The sequence below is a fragment of the Homalodisca vitripennis genome, chromosome 4 (assembly GCF_021130785.1).
Source record: "Homalodisca vitripennis isolate AUS2020 chromosome 4, UT_GWSS_2.1, whole genome shotgun sequence".
Lineage (NCBI taxonomy): Eukaryota > Metazoa > Arthropoda > Insecta > Hemiptera > Cicadellidae > Homalodisca > Homalodisca vitripennis.
The window spans coordinates 179576309-179599688 of NC_060210.1; the positions used below are offsets into that span (position 1 = coordinate 179576309).

Below are 23380 nucleotides of genomic sequence, written 5' to 3' on the forward strand. Positions count from 1 at the left end.
AACCCTTCGAATGCCGCTAATGAGTTACATAATTTTCCTTTAACGCCACGATATCTGTAACGTATATTTTTCCTTAAGTTCAAAGCTAACTATATGCATATTTTTTATAATATTATATAAAATAATATTTAAATAATAATATTTTATAATAATATTTATTTATTATTTACATCTATAAGATTTTTATAATAAATATGATGTAAGAGGTAAATACAAAAATATAAAACAGGGCATTTGACTTAAAATAAGCATATTCATTAAAAAAAATTGAAACATAACTATTTACCATACTGTTAATTTGATCTATATTAAAGTTCATAGTACAATATAATAAATGAAAAATTATATAAACTACTAATTATTAGAGGATTTTCATATCTAAGGTTTTGTAGATAAGGTTTATCATCTTATCGTATCATCTAGGCAAACAACAGACATATTTGGTTATGGCTCTATTGGACACGCAAAACAGACAAGCAGGAGGAAGGAGCTAGGCAAAGGGCGCCATCTCCCTTGGCCACGGAATGTAGGTTGTCTAAAAATACTTCCTAGTCAACCACAATAAATATGGAGTGTGCACCAGCTATTCCAAAGGTTTTATGTGAACCAAAAGACTCTCCAAGAGACACAATGTATAATTTAGGATATAATTGTGTATTGCGTTTTAGTCTGTCTATCATTGGAATATGTCTGTCTACGGCATGGGGAGGGTTCAAATGAGGCCTCTCTCATAAATGTATGACTAAAGATAGGGTAGCAAAAGTCTTTGAAGTTTAATATTGTTCATATAGGGCTAAGAACCAATATTGCCACCAATACAGCCGTTCTTCAGCATCATTAAAAACGTAATGTCTTTACAGTTGTAAGGAAAAATGGACTGTTTAGTATACTTTCCATCATTATACTACCCATTACAGGACCACAGGCTCACTCAATAATTGACTTCACAGAATAAGAGGAAATGTGAGATAGGTACTACTAGTAACAAGTGTTTTGATCACAGACAGGATTTAAACTGAATTATCACTACCTCAGACTCAAAGTTTAACTATTTATCTGGAGATACCCATTACAAGATGTCGAAATTAATTAAACCTGAACATTTCATGTCTTCACCCAAATGCAATCCAGAAAACATTATACTACTTACAGTAATTTTTACTTTAAATTATCTTAAATAGAGTAAAAGTGGGTAGCTGCAGAGGATTGCAGCTCTATCTGGCCCATCTTGAACTGTAGCCTCTGCAGCCAACGCAGCAGCTGGGGGTTGGGGATGCGATCTGATGAGTTGGTCTGAGTAGGTGGGGTGATATGAGTGGTGGGAGGCAGATTACGACAACCCTGCAGTCTCACCTGCAGGTGTCCTGGCAACTACACAGTATTCACAGCTTTAGAGTTGGTTTACTGATTTATAAATGACTATTTAACTTTAAATTTGATCAAACATTTTTTTCTAGTAGATAAAGCAGCTTATTTGCACAAATTTACCTGAATGTAATGCGCGAACAGTACAGGACTCCAAATTGGCATCAATTTGCTCAAAACAGCTGAATTGCACTCTAACAGAGCTTCCAACAGACTCAGGAAGTGAAGGTTCACCATTTCTGCTAGCTGCAGAAAAAAGTAAAAGACTTTACTGCATTTGATATAAATTTAAAATCTAAGGAGTAAAATAACCTAATAAAATCTAAATATGGTATAATTATAAAATATTTCTACTACTCAGATGAGATGGATGACTAAACATATATTTCACATTCAGTAACAGGCATCTGACATCTATGGTTCTGTACGGTTAAGAATTAAAACACACTAGTAACATGATCTGGATCAAGTCAAATTATTAAAGATGATCAGGGACAAGAAACCTCAAAGCTCAATACATTTAAAATTGTAAACAAGCCTAAAAAATTGAAATTATGTACCTAGAATGTTATGCTGTTATCAATTTTATTTCAATTATCTGTAACAATAAAAATACAATTTTACGCTAAACAGGAAATGGTTTTAACCCCTTTACTGTACATCCTTTACTGACTTACTGAGTACAAGAAGTTGAGGAAACCTCCTACTACACTTAACCTAATGAGAAGATCTATGCAGAACAACCGGAGTGATGAGTAAGGGTGTGTATTTGTGGCAATCTCCTGCCCAGATACCATATTACAGTTAACGTGAGGAAGAATAGGAGGCACTATATCAGTTATAGGGGAAGCTTTCTCTGTTTCAGATTCTGCCAGTTAACTGGTACAGGATAGCTATCTGACTTTTAAAGTATCATTAAAACTATGCAGTCTAGAACATCATACAGCATTTACCATGGTCAATCGTTAACACCCATTTCAGTGAAGTTGGTTGAAACACTGTAATTTTACATGTGTTTCCAGGTAAAATAACTTTAGTAATATTTCATAGAATTTAAACTAAAGCATATTTATCCTTGAGACATCAAGTCTACAGAATAGTTATATATGACATTAAATAGTGTCCTAATGACAAATGTATAAGATATAAAGAATTAGTGATGTGAAAATAACAGATCTTGTAAAATATTAATGTAACCTATAAAATACAAACATTGTAATTGACTTATTGCTAAAAGAGATATTTTAAATTAGACATTACCACTTTAGAATGTGAGACCAGCTGAAGCACACAAGGAGTTACTTTTCCCCAGAAGTCAAACAAGATGCCCATGGTGGTGGAATGAGCCTCACTGGCAGGTATGTTACAGGCAGCACTCTGCTCCAGGTAAACAGTCCACAGCTGCCCAGGACACGAAACATAATAGATTTGGTGCTGACAGAGTGTAATGCATCCAACTATACTGGTTAAATGGATAATACTCTTTATTACTGTTACAAATATGAGAATAGCTGACCTGGCAGAGAACAAAAGCGTGGAAGAGGGAGGACATGTGAAGCACAGAGGCCTTTGGCTGCTCTGCAAAGCCAGCCATGATAATCTGGATGTGGTCTGCAATGTGGCAAGAGGCCTCCTGGGGTACAGGGGTGCAGGTACTGGCGTGTAGAGCGGTGTGGGACAGGGATCCTAACAGCAACCATGACAGCAATCGGATGTGGCCCACACAGTCTAGGAACTCTCGAGGCCTGTTAAATTTTTTCGGTCCTATTTATGTTGACTAAATACTTTCAAAACTAATGAATGATTTGAACATAAAATAATGAAATACTAGAATGTTAACGCTGTTTAACTATTTAATATTACAGATATTGATTGAAAGTGTTTAAGAAACGCATTTAATTTGGTTATTCCAATTCCCTTCCTCTGTATCTGAAGCGTTCTGATTTGCCACATAATGTTTGGGTGGTTTATCGTATCCTATACAGTTAAAAAAAAATCATTACTTATTTGAACCACCATGAACTGTATCCGGACATAGCACACATACACAAAACAGTGTACACCCGTCCATCAGGAGTTGGAAAATTTCATGGCAAGTCATTAGAAGTTACCAAGTGCTTAAAAGATATTTTAAATTTGACATCTTATATGGGCTTATATTTGTTACAAACTATATAAGCTGCAATATCTTATTACTGGAATGTGACGGAGACTCCAATAGGTAATAAAAGCAAGAGGTGGAAACACAATATGGTACTGATAAACACAGAGCATCAAAACTATTTGTAGCCCACTTACAAATGATTTAACTTAATTACCTTATCTGTTGTGTAAATTTATACTAAATATTTCAAATAAATAGCTTTTGTAATTTGTTACTATCCTGTTTTATGTACTCAGTACAAAATAAAAAATAACAACTCACATTAAAATGAGTTAATAAATCTGTAAAAAATGTATACACAAAAATGGTAGTGGTATAAAGGTTTTGTCCAGGATTGTACATGAGGGTGAAAAACTAATATATAATATTACAAATACATATACAATGTATATATTATATGATGTTATAAAAATGATGTTTTATATATACCATTTTTTGCCACATTACGAATGAAGTTCTTTTATCATCCTGTAAAAGTTGTTATATATTATTATTATATATATATATATATATATATATATATATTACAATTAATTGTATATATTATATATATATATATATATATATATATATATAATAACTTTTACAGGATGATAAAAGAACTTCATTCGTAATGTGGCAAAAAATGGTATATATAAAACATCATTTTTTTGCCACATTACGAATGAAGTTCCTTTATCATCCTGTAAAAGTTATTTAACCTGTTGGCGAGTGCGCATTTTGACATGAAAAAAGTCCCAAATGAGGACCTTCGTCATCTATGACGTATGTTCCCATATGAGGACCATCGTCATATGACGTGTCTAGAGATTACATTAAAGTCCATTAGTTTAAACATTTAAACATCATCTGAATGATGAAATCACGGTATATCCAACTAAATGGTATGTCGCAAGTCCCGCCCCGTGACGTCAATGGTGTGGTTGGAGCTGATCATCTGCTACAACACCCAAATCACAGCTGGAAGGTTCAGCTGTTTTGGCTTGACTGTATCAGCTGACACAAGGATGCGCAATACCGCCGTTTAGTTTTACATACCATGGTTAAAAGTATCCGTAACATGCTACAATCTGGTGGTAAATCAAGGAACTAGTTGCGCCACCTGTGACAGATTTCGCGCCTTTTTTATTCTGCCGCTATTCTGCTCCTGACTGATGTGGTTATGTTACTGCTGTGCTACTTTTCTATTGTAATTACTGTTTCTGTTTGAAATTATAGTACAGTGTTTATGTAGTGTGAGTGAACACGTTGCGATGGAATGGGAAAATCGCATCTGTGACAATAGCGATGCCATTTGCAGAGAATTGGATATAAGAATCTGATGGCAGCTATAACATTGATAACGATGGACATGTATTGGATTCCGATGGAGATTTTTTTAATGTTGAGGACATTTTTGAGGAGAGTATGGATGAAGATTTTGGCCAATTGCGAGGAAAACTGCATGGAAACTACTGAGAATCTTTCAAGTGAGTAGCCTAGTCAGTACACCTTTACCTGACCTACATGGACAAACAAATGAAAATGTACACCCAAGTAATGATTTACACACAGATGAGGTATGCCTCTAACTTGCAAATGGACACACAATGCCAATTTTGAACCTAGGATAGCTAATTTTGAAAGTTCAAGTTCAGGATTGATTGTTACTGATGAATTAGGAGCCAATGAGTGGAAGGAAATTGACACATTTTATAAAATATTTGACTATGATTTTGTTTCCCACATTTCAGCCGAGACAAACAAATACTATTTTGAAAGCACTAAAGGTGTCCTTACTGAGTTTTTTTTCCAAACTTCACAAATGGGTGGAAACAAAATCCCGATAAAATTTATGCTTTTTAGCAACCAGCCTTCTGATGTCACATTGCAAAAAAAATAAAATACAATAAAACAGTATTGGTCGAGTGATCCACTGATAGAAACTCCTATTTTTTCTAAGATTTTCTCTCAAGACAGATACCTACTTTTGAGGCGCTTGATCCACTTTGATGACAACATAAATTCTAATTCTGGGGATAAGCTATAAAAAATTAGGACAGTAATAGAAACATTCAGGAGAAAATAGAAGTCTAGATGTCTTCTGCTAGCTGTCTAGTGCATAACAAACTACATTTTTTAGTGCTGAAAATATTTAAAAATTTTTACTAGTTTCATTCATAAGTAAGTGCCAAATTTTAATTTTAACTAACAAGTGAAGTTTATTTTACCAAGTGGACTTGTAAATGTTTATTTATATTTTCACAGACAGTTGAATTAATATAAGTAATTCAATACTCATAATTTTTTCTGTTTGAAACCACCTGTTTTGGAACACAGTTGTGAGGCTTAAATCTAACTGTGGGAACAAAAAGAAGCTATATTTCTTGTTTGCAAGTTTCTTCTAGTATGCAGATTTACATTTAAAATTCAATATTGGTACCCAGGAACAAAATTAAATACTGGTTTTATTATATGGCTTACTTGCTTGACTAGTGTAGCTGCTTCCGTTGAATGTTGGAAACTTATACTCATTAACTTCAGTTGTTTCATTTAACTGTTTAATCATTTGTTTAAAAATATGCAACAAAATTCCAACATGCAGATACTTAAAAATAATAATTCATAAATTATTTATTAATTAACTGATAATAATTTTAAAAAGCACAATAAATTGGTTCTGATTGTGACACAGTGATCTTGAACTTGGCTGTGAACAACACTGTAACTTGACAGTTGCCAGTATCCAGTTCATTCATGTCTTCTGTCAGGGATAAACCTTCTTATATAACATGTCACTGATTGGAACATCTGAGTACAAGTAAACAAGAACAACCAAGGTCAAGCTAGTGGAACATAGCTGGCAGACAACCACTTGTTTACACTGGATTAATAATCAAATATCTTACCTATAAGAGAAACTCAGATTATTTATTTTTCACTTGATATATGGTGAATATTGAGTAGCTATATGCCAGGTGTTTAATGCTTTATAACCAAGATTATTTTGTATAATATAGGCAGATTTAAATTAACAAAATTAAATTAAACAGCATAAATTAAATTAAACAAAACTTGGAAAAAATATTAAAAATGGATGCAAGTAAATTCCATGAAGGTGATTTTGTCTTTGCCAAAATAAGGGGCCATGCAGCCTGGCCTGCTATAATACAAAACTGTTGAAAAAAAGGGAAATATGTCCATATTTCATGTTATGTTCTATAAAACTAAAGAAACGGGCAAATGTCGTTTAAGTGAATTGACTCATTATAGAGAAAGCAAACAACAATTTTCAAAGGGAAAAAATTGTGAATAACAAAGATTTTTTGTTTAGCAATAAAAGAGATTGAGGAGGAAATCAATAAAAAAACAAAAAATGAGAGTTTCTATAAGTAATAATAGTGCATCTATACGGTGCTCAACTCCTGTTCTCCAAAGCTCTATAAACCGATCTAATGTAGGAAGTGACGAAATAAATTTTGAAGATAAGGCTGTTAACACTCCTAGATATATGGATCTGAATTTTCAAGTAAAAGCTTTGACTGAAAAATGTATAAGCTTAGAACAAAGTATGATAGAAAAAGATGAAATAATTAGTTTGAAAACGAATGAAATATCTTCTATGCTACAAGAGGAACATAATACAAAAGACTTTCAAACCCAAATCCTAATACGGGAACTCAAAGAAGCTAAAATAGAAAAATGAAAAACCTAAAAACTGTTATAGCTATGATGCAAAAGGATTATACTGACCTAGAAAACAAATTTAAAAATACAAGAGAAAATACACTTAAATGTTTAAACTGTCTTTCCATGCTTAGATCAAGTCAGGACTAATTCTAATCTTTCAATGAATTGGCAAAAACCTACACATACATCAAAAGTTCAAATGGAAAAACATAGTTCCACAATTTATTGCCAAAAACAGTTTTGAGGTTCTGTCTGAGGACAATAGTGAAGAGGAAGAAGAATTCAGCAACACTCCTGATACCATAAACTCCCTTAGTAAAAGAACCAAAAATGTAAGTAATACCAGGAAAGTAAACATATTGGAAGAAAATCTCTGCACATACTCATGTATCTCTGGCTGCAAAATCCAAATTACTAATAATGGCTGATAGCCATGGGACAAATCTCAGTAATCTAGTGCAGCAAAAGACAAACTTAAATGTAACTGCAGTTGTGAGGCCAGGTGCAAAGATAAATGGGGTAATTAAAGAAGTAGAGGAACTTTCAAGTGGTTTTCAATGAAGATGATTTTTATTCTTGTAATAGGAGGCACAAACAATGTTGAAAGCACTGGAAAAAAAGCATATCTTGGAAGAGTTTTGGAAAGGTTAATGGAATGTACAAAGAAAACAAATCTCATTGTTGCGACCTTGCCTATGCGTCATGACAAGCCAGAATTAGACAATAAAATTGATACAAACAAATACGGAACTAACTACCAAGATTTCAAATACGGACACAAACATTAGACTACTAGAACTTCATCTATTACCACGTCATCTATATACCAACCATGGTATGCACTACAACAAAAGAGGAAAAAGAAAAATTGCTGAAGAAGTTTTGAGAACACTGCAATACTCTCGCTCCACTCTGACTGCAACTACGACTCCACAAGTTGTAAGTGAATCTCGGCCCTCCCATTCTCCTCCAAACACTAACTACCCTGCTGGAATTGGACTAGTGACCCCTTCAACTGCACCACGCATTCCTGCTATAATCTGTAGTCCTAATCTAGATAGTGATAAGAGTTTTTTTAGAAAATGTAGAAACATCAATGAAGGAAATCTAATATCTGGAAAAAAGATAAACAGTAGTATAAAAATAAAGGATAATAAATGTCCCGCTATGCTACATTACAACATCCAAGGTGTTAAGAGCAAAATTGATGAACTAGAGTTGTTTAATAACAAACTGTAAATATGATGTACAAATAATTTGCCTTAATGAACACAACATAAAAAATTCTAATCAAACTTTTTTAAATAAATTAAATGGATTTAAATTAACTGACGGATTTTTTAGAAATAGATCTAGGGGAGGGTCTTGCATTCTAATTAAAAACCATTTACAGGGTACTCCTAGACCGGATCTCTCAATCCTAAATGAAGAGTTCATCTTTGAAGGATCATTTACAGAAATCAAATCTCTGAATTGTTTAATTGTGGCAATATACAGAACACCAGGCTACTCAATGACTAACCTCTTTATACATAAATTAAAACTTTTAATGCAAATACTTGAAAAGGACCCAAAAACAAAAATTTGTAGCTATTGCTTCAGACTTTAATATTAATTTGTTACAAAATGATAAATTTTCAGAATCATTTCAGGATTTAGCCAAACAATTTGGTTATAAGATAAATAATAGAGAACCAACTCGAATAACTGATACAACAATGAGTTGTATAGATAACATATTAACCATTTTAAAAATGGGGCAGTAGCAGTGTTCTCAACACAGATCCTGGCCTCTCAGACCATAATGTACTTATCGTTTCCTTACCATACTCAAACAATTCTCAAAATTATAAAAAAAAACCAACAAAAAATATCAGAATTTATAATGGAGACAATTCATTTTGTTTCTTAATAAACTTAAACCGTGAAATGAATGAATTCCATTTCCTGGATTGTGTAAGAAGCAAATTATAAGTGTTTTCTCCATAAATTTATATCTTGTATGAATGAGGCTTTTCCTTTAAAGACTGTTAAAGTAAATAATATGAAAAAAATAAAATGGATTACGGAAGGTATAAAAACGTCTGCTAAGAGAAAAAGAGAGTTTACATGTCATAGCCAAAACAAACAAAGATCCAAAATTCCAAAACTATGTTAAGAACTACAAAAAATGTTTTAAAAAAGTAGTAAACAAAGCAAAAATTATAGCAAATGAAAAGTTTATAATCAATGCAAAAAATAAGTCAAAAGCCACTTGGGCCATTGTGAAAAAAGAGCTAGGAGTACAATGTAGCAGGGATGACAAAATCATTTTAAGCATTAATGGCGATGAGATAAGAAAACCCCCGTGCACTTGCTGAACAGTTTTTAATGCCCATTTTGCTAACGTTGTTGATACGCTACATATACCAAAAACAGTACAAACACATAACATTGATGCTAGATCAGTAAACAAACTACCAGAGTTACATTTTCTTCATTTTGTATCAGTTACTGAGGTAGAAAAGATAATTCTTGATTTAAACAATAGTAAGGCATGTGGCTGGGATGGCATACCCATATCTTTACTGAAACTTTCGTCCAAAATAATAAGCCCAATATTGACCAGGATAATAAACCAGTCATTCCTCTTAGGACATTTCCCAGATAAACTAAAGTTGTCTGAAATCATACCTGTATATAAAAAGAAAGACTCCCCTAAGGACATCTCAAACTATCGACCTATCTCTTTATTGAGCAACATTTCAAAAGTCTTTGAAAAGGCAGTACATTCTTAGATTAACAAAATTTTTTAGAAAGAAACAAATTAATATGTGATGAGCAGTATGGTTTTCAGAAAGAACAGAAATACAGAGTTAGCTATGGTTTCGTTTGTAAATAGTGTTTCAACTTCCTTGGATCAGTCAAAGTATACCGCAGTATATTTTGTGACTTATCAAAAGCCTTTGATTGGCGTAAATCATAAATTGCTCCTCTCAAAATTATATCAAATTGGAATTAGGGGTCTAGCTTTGGATTATCTGCAATCATATCTAATAACAGGAAACAAAGAACCATTATCAATGAGAATTCGCATATAGTCACATCAGATTGGGAAAATATTCTGTATGGTGTCCCCTCAAGGCTCTATTTTAGGGCCTACTCTTTTTCTTATATATATTAATAATTTACCAATCGACATACCAAACAAACAATTTATTTTATTTGCAGATGATACAAATGTTCCTTATTACAGAAAAAAACTTTTTCAATATGGAGGAATCTATAACAAGAACTCTTCAGTTGTTAGAAAATTGGTTTAATTCTACTAGACTTCTGTTAAATCAAACTAAAACCAATATAATAAAATTTCAGACCTAGTAACAATGGTAATAGCTTCTTAGAAAATTCTGGATTAAATATAGTGGACTCTCACAAATTTTTAGGTATCAAAAATTGACAAAAACTTAAATTGGAAATGCCATGTAAACCACCTTGTAAACAAATTGAGTTCGTTCCGATTTGCAATGAAGATTTTAGTAGAATCCGTATCTATAAACACATGTAAAATTGTATACTTTGCATATATTCAGTCAATTCTTAAGTATGGTATAGTAATATGGGGATCATCTCCTGATTTAAAAAAAGTTTTCATGGCACACAAAAAGCAGTGGTAAGAAGCAATGATGGGAGCAAACTTCAGAGAAAGCTGCCGTCCTATATTTAAAAAAGCAAAAATACTTACACTGCCATGTTTATACATATTGGACATTTTAAATCTGGTCCACAAACATCCAAATATTTATAGTTCATACACAAACCAGCGTACCTATAACACCAGACATAAGGATCTTTTGTTGTTTCCAATTCATAAAACTACCTTATTAGAGAAAAGTCCTTATATATGGGTATTCGTGTGTACAATAGTTTGCCAACACCATTAAAACATCTTGAAGAAGCTCAATTTCATAAATGTATTAAAAAAATATTATTGAAAAAAGCCTATTATAGTACAGATGAGATTATTAAATGACAAGACAATTATATTTTAAATAAATAAATTTATTTTAAACATCCCAGCACATGCACAAGCATAATAAGTGTGTATGTTGAATACTTCTGTCTTACTTTTAGGAAATTCCACTGTTTTACTTTTAAATTTAACATTGTTTATTAAATTATGACAATGCACCTGTTTGTATTACAAATTGTAATAATGTTCAAATGTAATGTGCAATAAAGACTTTGACTTTGACTTTGAAAATATAGATCACTAATTCAGCCATACCAGAATTTAGTTGTTGACGAGAGCCTCATGCTTTGGAAGGGAAGGCTATCTTTTCGCCAATATATTCCCAACAAAAGGAAACGATTTGGTGTCAAAACATTCGGTCCTGTGTGACTGTGAAACCGGAGTAGTCTTAGACATTATAGTTTATACCGGTAAGGGTACAAATATTGACGAAGCAGTTGTAACGATGGCATTTCATTCGAAAGTCATCAAAAGTATTCTAAGGCCATATTTGAATAAGAACCACACAGTTTATATGGATAACTGGTATTCCAGTCCAGATCTGTTTTCATGGCTATATGAGAAAAATACAGGAGCATGTGGCACTTTGAATGCTAAACGCAAAAATGTGCCATGTCTCACGAAAAAGTTGAAAAAAGGAGATATTGAGCTGCGGCATAATGATAATATGCTTATAGTTCGATGGTGTGATAAACGTAATGTAACCATGATTACAACTGTAGACAAACATGAAATGGTAAGAGTAAATACAAGAACAGCCAAAATCAAGTGAAGCCTTTATGTGTTGTTAATTACAACAGAAATATGGGAGCCATGGACCGAGCCGATATGATGGTTTCGTTCAATGACACAACAAGAAAAACTATGAAATGGTATGTCAAGCTGTTCTTGCATTTATTAGACATATCAGTTTTGAATGCCTATCTCATCTACAGAGAAAAAATGAAACAAACAAACCCTAGTGTAAAGATTCCACATCATGGACTAACCGCATGAATCTAATTCGACAGTTGTTGGAAGAAGCCCACATAGCGCCGAACAACGACGCAGCTGTTACTGTCTCGCGGCCCGTGGGCGGAGCCAACGACCCGCTCCGACTCTCCTCCGGTCGCCATTTCCCCCGCCCACTACCTGAGAGTTTCGAGCCGCAAGAGGAAACTTCAAAGACCCTGCTACGTATGTATGCAACACAACCAAGGCCGCCCGTCACGGCGAAAGGACACACGTCTTATGAATGTTCTTCATGTGAAGTATCGCTTTGCATTTTTCCTTGTTTTCAAATTTTCATACGCAAAAAAATTTCTAAGAACATATAGTATGCTCAAAAATATAATGTAACATTATAAACAGTGTTTTTACAAGTAATTAAATAGTAGTTTTTTTGTAAAAAATTCAATTTTTTTACCCTTACTCCTTTGAGGTTAGTTAAGGTAAAACGGCTCACTCCTTTAATAACCATTACACGGGAACGTCATTATGACGTGCGCACTCGCCAACAGGTTAAAAAATGGAACCAGCAGTAAAATCTTAAATCTTAATCTGCACATAAAGCACTGAAATGCATAAAAACAATATAATTTGTCCTTTACTAACTTCCTTCTATCATACCCCAGGTGTATGCTTACCCCTGCTGGAGGGACGAAGCTGTATTGTACAGCCAGGGCAGACACCTGGCCGCAGCTCGGTTGTCTCGGCTGTTTCCTCTCATCATCTCGAGAGCCACATATTGAGCTATTCCACTTTTCAGTGTTCCCCCGAGTGTGTCCTCGTTCAGCCCCACAGTCATTCCCTTACAATAGCTCTGTAACATTACATCAGAAAGTTAAAAAACAATTAATTAACATGATAGCTTATGCACATTTAACCCTAGAATGATTATCATTTATTGATAACGTAACATGTACCAGATTTTTCCACAAATACAGTGCTTTTGGGAGACCTATCCGCCCAGTTTATTCTCTTTCTACCATGTCCTAAATACGTGTCTCCTATACTACCATATAATTCACACCATAATTATTGTATATTAAGCAGTCTTCATATTAAAAGTGCTTACCAGTGATTTTATATTTTGGTAACTGTATCATATGGTGTTTTCTACAGGTAATGTCCAACTTTGCAAATACTTTGAAAACAGACTGTTGATGTATTTTTAAAAGCTTTTTGTAGTTTAACCTTTAGTTTTAATGTTTAGTTGTACAAAAGTTAAACTTTATCTCTTAATTTTGAAAAATGTTTTGACTGTTATAGATAAAATACCTCTCACAATTTTGCCTAATAGATATTCTAAAAGAGAATAAACTTTAAAAAAGTGTTGTAACTTTTTACATAATAAACTACAAAATAATACAATAATTCTAATAATAATTTGGTTTTACACAACATTTCTTAAAACTGTTAATGAAATAAAATTTATGAATAGTTATTGATAGTAAAGATGATAAGATTTCAAACATTTGTCATCGTTATATGTTAAAAAATATAAAACACACTTTTTCAAGGATCGAAATCAACCCTCTTTGTCAAGTGGGTTCATATTACATTAAAAAAGAAAGGAAAGAAACTTTAGTCAGTTTTTACTGATAGTGTTTTTTATAAAGCTTATCAGTCTAGGGTTACATAAGAGACCATTAATTACCAATAGATACAGTAATTTGTCAAGTGTAAATTAGCTGAAAAATAAACTTGGCTTGGGGGCCTCTAGTAAAATTAAAATCCTAGTGTTATATGGTTTAATCTGTTAACAAGATATAACAAGATCATGTTAAAAGCAATCTGCAGTTATCGATTAAATAAACAGTGTAATATATCTAATTATAACATAATACCTTGATTTTGCCCAAAGTATGGAAGTCAGAGAGAAAATCTAGGGCATCGCTGAGATGTTGCCTCATACACTCAGCTGCTCCAGTGTTGAACACTGGTCCATCAGGGTATGGAGGTGGCAGGTTACCATCCATAGCTACAGTAGGAGGCAGCATCCCTCCTGAGTCCTAGTAACAAGTTCCCAAGTTTCTTTCATCAGTTCCAACAGACTTCATTTCTTAATATGAATATATAGTTTTAAAACTTACAAGTAAGCATTCAAAACACGATAACTCAACAGTAAACACTCACATTGTTTTGTATTTGCAAGATATCCAAACAAAATAATTTATTTTATTTTCACTCCTGTTTAGGTAATATTGAATTACATCCTAATCCTAATAATATTATAAATGCGGAAGGGCTTTGTTTGATTGTTTTGCTTTCATGCATAACTAATCAACCGATTGTACTGAAATTTTACTTGGACATTTTTATGGTCCCTGGGGTGAATATGTCTATTCTTATTTCAAAAATCCTTTAAAAACTTGTCTGGTCTCTAAAGCAGTTAAAAATCCCATCTTGGTTTCTAAAGTTGCAAAATATTAATTTCTAAGCATGTTAAATATGATCAATTGTTCTGGGTAAACATTATGTAATGACAGTAAGATCAAATATTTCATTAATTTAACTACTATTTTCAATTTGTTTACTTTTATAAAGTGAAACCATAACAAAAGTGCCAACACTTATTATTTTAACATTGTGGCAACAAGGCGAACTAATTTATTTATTTTACTTAATGAACTTAAATTGTGAATGTGTAAATGTAAGGTATAAAATTTGCTTTTCTTAGACATTGTAGGGTGTTATATTTATAGTAACTGAAGGTACTGGACATTAGTATGATTCAATAAACCATTCGCTCCGTGACTACGATTATAAGAAACGAGCGAGCGCAGTGAGTGATTATAGCAAGTGGAATCACAAAGCAATACACGAGACACTAAACTAAATTTTTATAACGGATAATCTTCGAGGAACATTACAAAATTTCAAGAATAATCACCTGTTGCAGTTTTCATTGTAAAAGGAAAATATGAAATAAACATCTTCATAACTGCAGTCGTTATTGTGTAAAATGTATTGTCTATCGATTTCCAAAACTAAAAGAGAATATATTTAGTTTCTAACGAAGTGTTTGGCTTACAAAGACCTTCAAAATAACGTATAACATTAAATATGTTCATATTTTAAAATACTCCAAAATCTGACCCTATATCTAAAATTTTGGGCATCCTGTACATAAAGATTCATTTCAATATTTTAAAATTATTTTTAAGGATTGGTTTTTTAGAAACTTCTTAGTTTATTATTCTCAGATAATCCAATATTCAAATTCAATTTGAGGTATTTTATACTTGTGTGTATACTCCATTCTTTTAAACCTTAAATATGTGTGTAGGGTATTAAGCAAGTTCCCACTTAAAAGGAAATCTTAAACACGTATAAAATGACTATCATGATACCTCCATCTAACTTACCTGAAGAATAAAGTTAATAAGCATCAGGAAGTTAGTATCAGGAATGGCTGTCTTGAATTTTATTGCCTGAACAAGTTCAAAAACAACCACACGAGTCAGTACTTGCTTCTCTCTCTCCTGAAAAATAAGCCACGGCTTTTAAAAATCATGTCAAATATATTTGGAATTATCCTTTTTTACATAATTTAAACACAGAATTTTATTTATGAAACTGTTCTTATAGAATTTTTAAATTATCCACCTACTTCTGACAAATTTAGATTTATAGACATGAATTCTAATCAAAAATTGCACAGTTTAGTGTTGAAAATTGTTTATTGACTTATGTTTAGTATTACTAGTTTATTAAATATAAATTCATTGACAAACAACATTAAATTAAAAACTACAGTATTTTGAAAATGTTGAACAATGTGAAAATTAATGATTTATTTTATTGGTAATATTAACTTACCCGAGTAAAAGATCGATTGCACAGGTAACACAGGTCAATAAGATAGTGGTATTTTAATGAGCAGTTCTGGATGCCATAGCCCAATATTTTTGAAAAGGGATCCAGGATGCCCTGAAAAAAAAATAAATGAAGGCAAGGTTAAAGTTTCTTGGTTTAGATTATATACAAGAGAGTCTTGTTATACATACCAGCTCTATAATTTATGAAATAATTTTAGATTTTACCTCATAAGTTATTATGTGATGAATTACATAGTGTGTTACATTTTTGTTTGTGATGTGAGTCACTTCTTTTTTAAAAGATTGCGCTACATTGAAAATATATTGTGTTACACAAAATATAATGTTCCATTACTTGTTATAGTTATGCTTTGGTACGTTTCTGATCACCTCTTCCATCCATTCTTAAGATACTGAATCAGATGACATCAGGCAGAGTGGATAGTACCAGCACCAGACGACGGAACAGTAGCTCCAGCTGTGTGAGAAGTGCAACCCAAGTGCTAGACCCCGGTTCCAGCCCTGCTTCCAGTGGCAAACAGTCCAGGGAACAAGCCATGTTGTGCAGGATCACCGGCAGTTATACTTTGCTACAATATACGCGTACATACCTTGGTGGACTGGATGCCAGGGACATGGAGAACAGAAACCATGATACGCAACAGAGGGATGACATCAGGCAGAGTGGATAGTACCAGCACCAGACAACGGAACAGTAGCTCCAGCTGTGTGAGAAGTGCAACCCAAGTGTTAGACCCTGGCCCTAGCCCTGCTTCCAGTGGCAGACAGTCCAGGTAACAAGCCATGTTATGCAGGATCACTGACTGGCAGTTATACTTTCCTACAATATACGTACCTTGGTGGACTGGATGCCAGGGACACGGAGGACAGAAACCATGATGCGCAACAGAGGGATGACATCAGGCAGAGTGGATAGTACCAGCACCAGACGACGGAACAGTAGCTCCAGCTGTGTGAGAAGTGCAACCCAAGTGCTAGACCCTGGTCCCAGCCCTGCTTCCAGTGGCAGACAGTCCAGGTAACAAGCCATGTTATGCAGGATCACTGACTGGCAGTTATACTTTCCTACAATATACGTACCTTGGTGGACTGGATGCCAGGGACACGGAGGACAGAAACCATGATGTGCAACAGAGGGATGACATCAGGCAGAGTGGATAGTACCAGCACCAGACGACGGAACAGTAGCTCCAGCTGTGTGAGAAGTGCAACCCAAGTGCTAGACCCTGGTCCCAGCCCTGCTTCCAGTGGCAGACAGTCCAGGTAACAAGCCATGTTGTGCAGGATCACTGACTGGCAGTTATACTTTTCTACAATATACATACCTTGGTGGACTGGATGCCAGGGACACGGAGGACAGAAACCATGATACGCAACAGAGGGATGACATCAGGCAGAGTGGATAGTACCAGCACCAGACAACGGAACAGTAGCTCCAGTTGTGTGAGAAGTACAACCCATGTGCTAGACCCTGGGCCTAGCCCTGCTTCCAGTGGCAGACAGTCCAGGTAACAAGCCATGTTATGCAGGATCACTGACTGGCAATTATACTTTCCTACAATATACGTACCTTGGTGGACTGGATGCCAGGGACACGGAGGACAGAAACCATGATGCGCAACAGAGGGATGACATCAGGCAGAGTGGATAGTACCAGCACCAGACAACGGAACAGTAGCTCCAGCTGTGTGAGAAGTGCAACCCAAGTGCTAGACCCTGGACCTAGCCCTGCTTCCAGTGGCAGACAGTCCAGGTAACAAGCCATGTTGTGCAGGATCACCGGCAGTTATACTTTCCTACAATATACGTACCTTGGTGGACTGGATGCCAGGGACACGGAGGATAGAAACCATGATGCGCAACAGAGGGATGACATCAGGCAGAGTGGATAGTACCAGCACCAGACGACGGAACAGTAGCTCCAGCTGTGTGAGAAGTGCAACCCAAGTGCTAGACCCTGGACCTAGCCCTGCTTCCAGTGGCAGACAGTCCAGGTAACAAGCCATGTTGTGCAGGATCACTGGCAACTGCTCGTTTGATAGGGACTTCTTCGAGTTTAAGTTCTAAAACAATGAATTAAAGTAATGAATTAAAAATGATAGAGATAAAATTGAGCAAAAAAATTAAAAAACAGCCTTTTAATATAATTCTTAAAAATAATTATCGAACGTTAAGGCAATTTATTGCCAATTCTATCAAAAACGTCTAAGCGTAAGCTTATTTACTACAGGGCTAAATTAAACGAATATCAAAATAATCCTAAATTGTTTTGGACTGTAATTACGAATTGGCAGGTAAAAAAAATAATAAGGGTTTATTTCCGGTAGGAAGGTATCTGCCTAATGTACCAAGTGTTACTCACGGTGTGTATGTAAAGAAGTCGCTAACGATTTCAACATGTTTTTTGCTAGCGTTTGGACATAACTTGGCAAGTTCAATTAACACCGGGGGTGCATTAATTATCGATGATGCAGATTACGGGCGAGACTCACTGTTTTACGCTTCGGACTGTCACTGAACTGGACCTATTCAGACACATTACTGCACTACGTGGGCGGGTCCGCTCCTGGTTATGACGGCGTCACAGCTTCTGCACTCAAAGATAATATTAATATTTCTCTCTAAACCTTTTCTACATATTTTAAATCTTAGCTTGGCGTACGGTATATTTCCTGATAGTTTTAAGTTAGCTAAAGTAATCCCACTTCACAAGGCTAGCACATTTACGGAGAAAAATAACTATCGTCCTATTTCTTTGTTAAGTGTGTTCTCTAAGGTGCTGGAGAGAATCGTCAAAGAGCAGTTTGTAAATTACCTTCAACACAACCATATTTTAGCGGAGTGTCAATACGGGTTTAGGGCTGATAAAAACATTTCAGACGTTCTCTTTGATGTAAACAAAGAAATTTATCATACTTTTGTCAGATGGTATGAGGAGCTTTTTAATTTTCCTTGACCTAAAAGAAAGCATTTGATAGTGTAGATAGAAACAAATTAATTTACAAATTATCAGCTATAGGTGTAACGGGTAATGCTCTCGCATGTTTAGGAGCTACCCTTGCGGACAGACGGCAGTTTGTGTCTGTCTGCGGTGTGAATGGTGATGAGCTTCCTGTGGATTATGGTGTAGTTCAAGGAAGCATCTGGGCCCTTATATTATTTTTGATATAACATTAACAACATTTCAAAACTGCAGATTCCATGGTAAACTATTTCTTTTTGCTGACGACACGCTAATTATTATCAAAGGTTAATCTTGGCAGGATGTTCAAAATAAATCTTTAAATGACCTCATGACAATTAAAAAATGGATGGACCAAAATGTTTTATCACTTAACATCTCAAAAAACTAAATTTATGCCCCTTTCTCTTACATTAAATTCAGATTACAACTTACACGATTTAATTATTCATAATTGAAATAATCACTATAACAATGCCTGTGGATGTAATAAAATCGAAAAAAAGTGTCGTCATACAAATATTTGGGTGTGTTGTTTGATTCTCGACAATGAAATGGATAGATCACATTAATTTCTTAAAAAATAAAGCAAGAAAGTATATATTTGCTTTTAGGCAGTTAAATAGCATTTTGAGTTTTGATGAAAACTTAAAATCGTTTATTTTGCTTATGTGCAATCCCTTTTTTCGTTATTATGGCATTCTAGCTTGGTGGGGGGTGCTTTTCCTTCACATATCAAAAAGTTTAGATATAGTTCAGAAATCTATTCTGAAAGCCGGTTTTGCGAAGTGTAGCGATATCCCTCTGATTTATTGTTTCAAGAAACAGGAATTCTGCCAATTAAAAAAATTTGTATTAAAGTCTTATTTATTCATATTTACAAACATTTCGGCTCAATTTTTTCTACAATCCCACATTTTTATAACACAAGATATTGCAAATATAGTCGGAATTAACACTATTCACCAACACAAATCATTCGCGACAACAAACAGTTTTTATCTAGCACACATATTTTATTATCGAAATTATTCTAATAGTTTTAGAAATTTCAAGCTGTTCGACTCTCCCTCTCTTGAGGTTGTTTAAGAAACATGTCAAGGAGTTTTTGATTCTCATAAGCCAGTGAGAGTGCCCAGTTACTTATCTCTGTTGACTACAGACGGACCTAGACTGTCTGACACTCACTGACTGACGGCACTGTCCTCTCTCACTCTCCTCTTCAAACTATATATAATAAAATCCAATCACTTAAGTAAATTAGCCTAATTTTTGTAATTTTTGGTTCACTCAATATTTTTATTTGTTTTGTCTACTTTATCCTCTAGATTGCTGATTTTCGGAATTCGAGGTCATATCCGTAGTTTTTATTCTGCTTTAGATGTCTTCTTTCAATTATCAATTTTATAAAATTAATCTACACTCTGCTCGAGATAAAATTCGAATCGTAACAACAATTCAACTCGAGTCTACGCACAGGCCATTAAGGCCCAATGTAGGCTCTTTTCCCTTTATTTGAATTTATCCAGAAAATTTATGTAGCAAATTTTTAATGCTGTGTTTTTACTAGGTATGCGTGTATGTATGTGGATTAGTATGTGGATATGTGTATGTGTGTATGTGTGTATATGTGTATATGTATTATATATATATATAGGTGTATATGTAGTGTATGTATGTATGTGTGTATATTGTATGTATCTCTTTATTATATCATCTCTCTTTATTCATTATATTGATTTATTTATGTAACACAAGTCTTCTTTTATATATATTATTTAACGTTAATTATTTAATTTTAGTTTTTTTAATTGTATTACTGTAATACTAGAATACTTCTGTAGGTTTATATGATATTATGATTAGATAATATACAAATGCTACATTTGTTATCATTTCAATGTAAAGATTTATTTTTGTATTTAATTTCTTTTTGTGTGTGGAAATAAACGTGATTTGATTTGATTTTGATTTGATTTGAATTTAATTGTGAATAAATTAATATTGTTATTAATATAATGAACTAGAGGAAGGTAAACTACTATTCTTATTTCGAAAATCCCTCCCATTGTTAATTATTTTCAGTTTGTTTACTTTTGTTGTGAGTGAGAATGTATAAGGAATAACAATTCTTTTCTCCACTTTTTGGATTTCAACGATTAGATAAGAACTCATCTACCTTACAAAATGTTCTAAAATATCAGATGGTCAGAATTTGACACCAAAGACTCTCTTTGAAGTAGACCCCAAGAACTATGCGAGATGAAAGTTTGCTGGACTGTACATCTGAACTAATGTACAATTCCACCTCTAAATGTTCTAAAATATTAACAATATTTTTTTGCGAGATGAAAGTTTGCTGGACTGTACATCTGAACTAATGTACAATTCCACCTCTAAATGTTCTAAAATATTAAAAATATTTTTCAGTTTGAAAGAAACAAGCATAGTGTCATTTTATACTTTTAACTGTACTTTTTATCAAATATTAAGTATTAGATCTAAAAGACAAAGTTAGTATCTAACATTTTCTATAAATTTAAAGACCCATCTTAGTTCACTTTGAACAGAAGTATGCTTCTCTGATCTGTGATATATATTTTCTTCATCGGGAAACAAGGCAAAATCATATATGGAATAAAACATACTAAAAATAAAGTAAATTGCAATGGGCATAAATATATACTTTTTGACATACAGTAGACTCCCTCTCGTTCGGCTTCGTTTGGTTCGGCCGCGCCGGATGGTTCGGCCGGCCATCTGAGTATGACTCACGTGCGCATCTGCTGTGTTCGCCGACGCCCGCGACTAGCGACAGGTCGTGACAAGTTTATCTAGCTCATTCGCTCATTCCTTTGTTTAAATAGGTCAGTTGTCTTCTGTATTTAATCGAGAGTTGAGAGATGTATAGTACATGTAGAGTTGTATTCTTTCCTTGAGTGAACGTTTGTGTGTGTAGTGTATTGTTGCGTGTATGCTGCTGTTTTGGATTTATTTTCGTGATGAGTGTTAAACGTAAGCGTACTTTTGTGACAGTAGAACAACGGTTGAAAGCACTAGAGCATTTGGACAAAGGTGAATCGGTTCAAAATATTTGTAGGGAACTTGGAGTAGGTAAAAGCACGGTAAACGATTGGCGTCGAAACAGAAAATCAATTGAGATGTTTTGTACCCAGATTGAAACAGATAAAGTTCTTGCATCTCGTTGCACTTTAAAGAAACCTAACAATGAGTTAGTTGATGATGCTCTTTGGTTGTGGTTTTTGCAAGAACGTAGAAGAGGAACGCCAATGAGTGGCCCCATTTTACAAGAAAAAGCTGTTATCCTACACAATAAACTTCAAGAGAAAGGAACATTTGTGGCAAGCGATGGTTGGCTTTTCACGCTGGAAACATACGGAGTGTACGTTTCATTTTCTTGGAGTGTACGGTGAAAAGCTATCAGCAGACCTGGCAGCCGCAAGTGAGTTTACAAAAAAAACTAGAAAAAGTTATTGCCGACAATAACTTAAGCCCAGAACAAGTATACAATATGGATGAAAACTGGGTTTAAACTTCAAACTTTTACCTCAAAAAACATTGGCTACGGCGAAAGAAAAGTCTGCTCCTGGCTTTAAAGTAAGCAAGGAAAGAATCACAGGTGGCTCTTTGTTCCAATGCTTCAGGCACCCACAAACTACCTCTGTTTGTCATCGGTAAGTCACCAAAACCCAGGGCATTTAAAAACTTGGACATGTCAAAGCTACCAGTGTACTACCGGTCACAGAAATCGGCTTGGATGGATTCTCATTTATTCAAAGAGTGGTTTATTTGTGAGTTCGTGCCTAAAGTAAAAAGTCATTTGTTGAGTTTGAAACTTCCTGTAAGCGCACTTCTTCTTCTCGACAATGCGCCTACCCACCCGGATGAACTGACATGTGAGGGTGAGACTGGAATAAAAACTGTATTTTCTGCCCCCCAATGTGACAAGTCTCCAACAGCCAATGGATCAGGATGTCATTGAATGTGTTAAAAGGAAATACCGGAGAAAGCTCCTTTCAGAAGTTCTATTCAAGCTAGAAAACGATGAACAAACAGACTTAATCCAAGTGTTTAAAAACAATCAACGTGAAGGACGTCATTTTCATGGTGGCTAAGGCCTATGATGAAGTAACAGCCTTGACAATAACAAAGTCATGGAGAAAAGTCTGGCCAGAACATTGAAAAAGCCTTTGAAAAGGACGGAAATAATTTTGGTGTACCCGACCTTGAACATGAAACAGAGGAACGGGTTTAAGAAATCCTAAGTGACTTAATGCGACTGCCTCACACTGAAGACATTGTGGAACAAGATGTTTTGGAGTGGTTGACCGCTGAAAAGGAGCTCGATAATGAAGTTTTGAATG

At 34.4% G+C, this 23380-nt stretch overlaps 1 protein-coding gene across 1 annotated transcript in view; it reads right to left on the reverse strand.

Annotated features, from left to right (window-relative positions):
• Positions 1 to 234: 234 nt before the first annotated feature.
• LOC124361315 (protein unc-79 homolog) overlaps positions 235 to 23380 on the reverse strand; it is an 84173-nt gene continuing 61027 nt past the window's right edge. Inside the window, exons 30-42 of the mRNA XM_046815362.1 lie at positions 17845 to 18096; positions 17604 to 17717; positions 17359 to 17571; positions 17114 to 17326; positions 16869 to 17081; positions 16014 to 16124; positions 15560 to 15676; positions 14039 to 14203; positions 12836 to 13011; positions 2882 to 3110; positions 2626 to 2766; positions 1489 to 1611; positions 235 to 1371 (exon numbers count right to left, since the gene is read on the reverse strand). Coding sequence (XP_046671318.1) covers positions 1174 to 1371; positions 1489 to 1611; positions 2626 to 2766; positions 2882 to 3110; positions 12836 to 13011; positions 14039 to 14203; positions 15560 to 15676; positions 16014 to 16124; positions 16869 to 17081; positions 17114 to 17326; positions 17359 to 17571; positions 17604 to 17717; positions 17845 to 18096 — 2265 coding nt within the window. The 3' untranslated portion in view covers positions 235 to 1173. The remainder of the gene's footprint in view (positions 1372 to 1488; positions 1612 to 2625; positions 2767 to 2881; positions 3111 to 12835; positions 13012 to 14038; positions 14204 to 15559; positions 15677 to 16013; positions 16125 to 16868; positions 17082 to 17113; positions 17327 to 17358; positions 17572 to 17603; positions 17718 to 17844; positions 18097 to 23380) is intronic.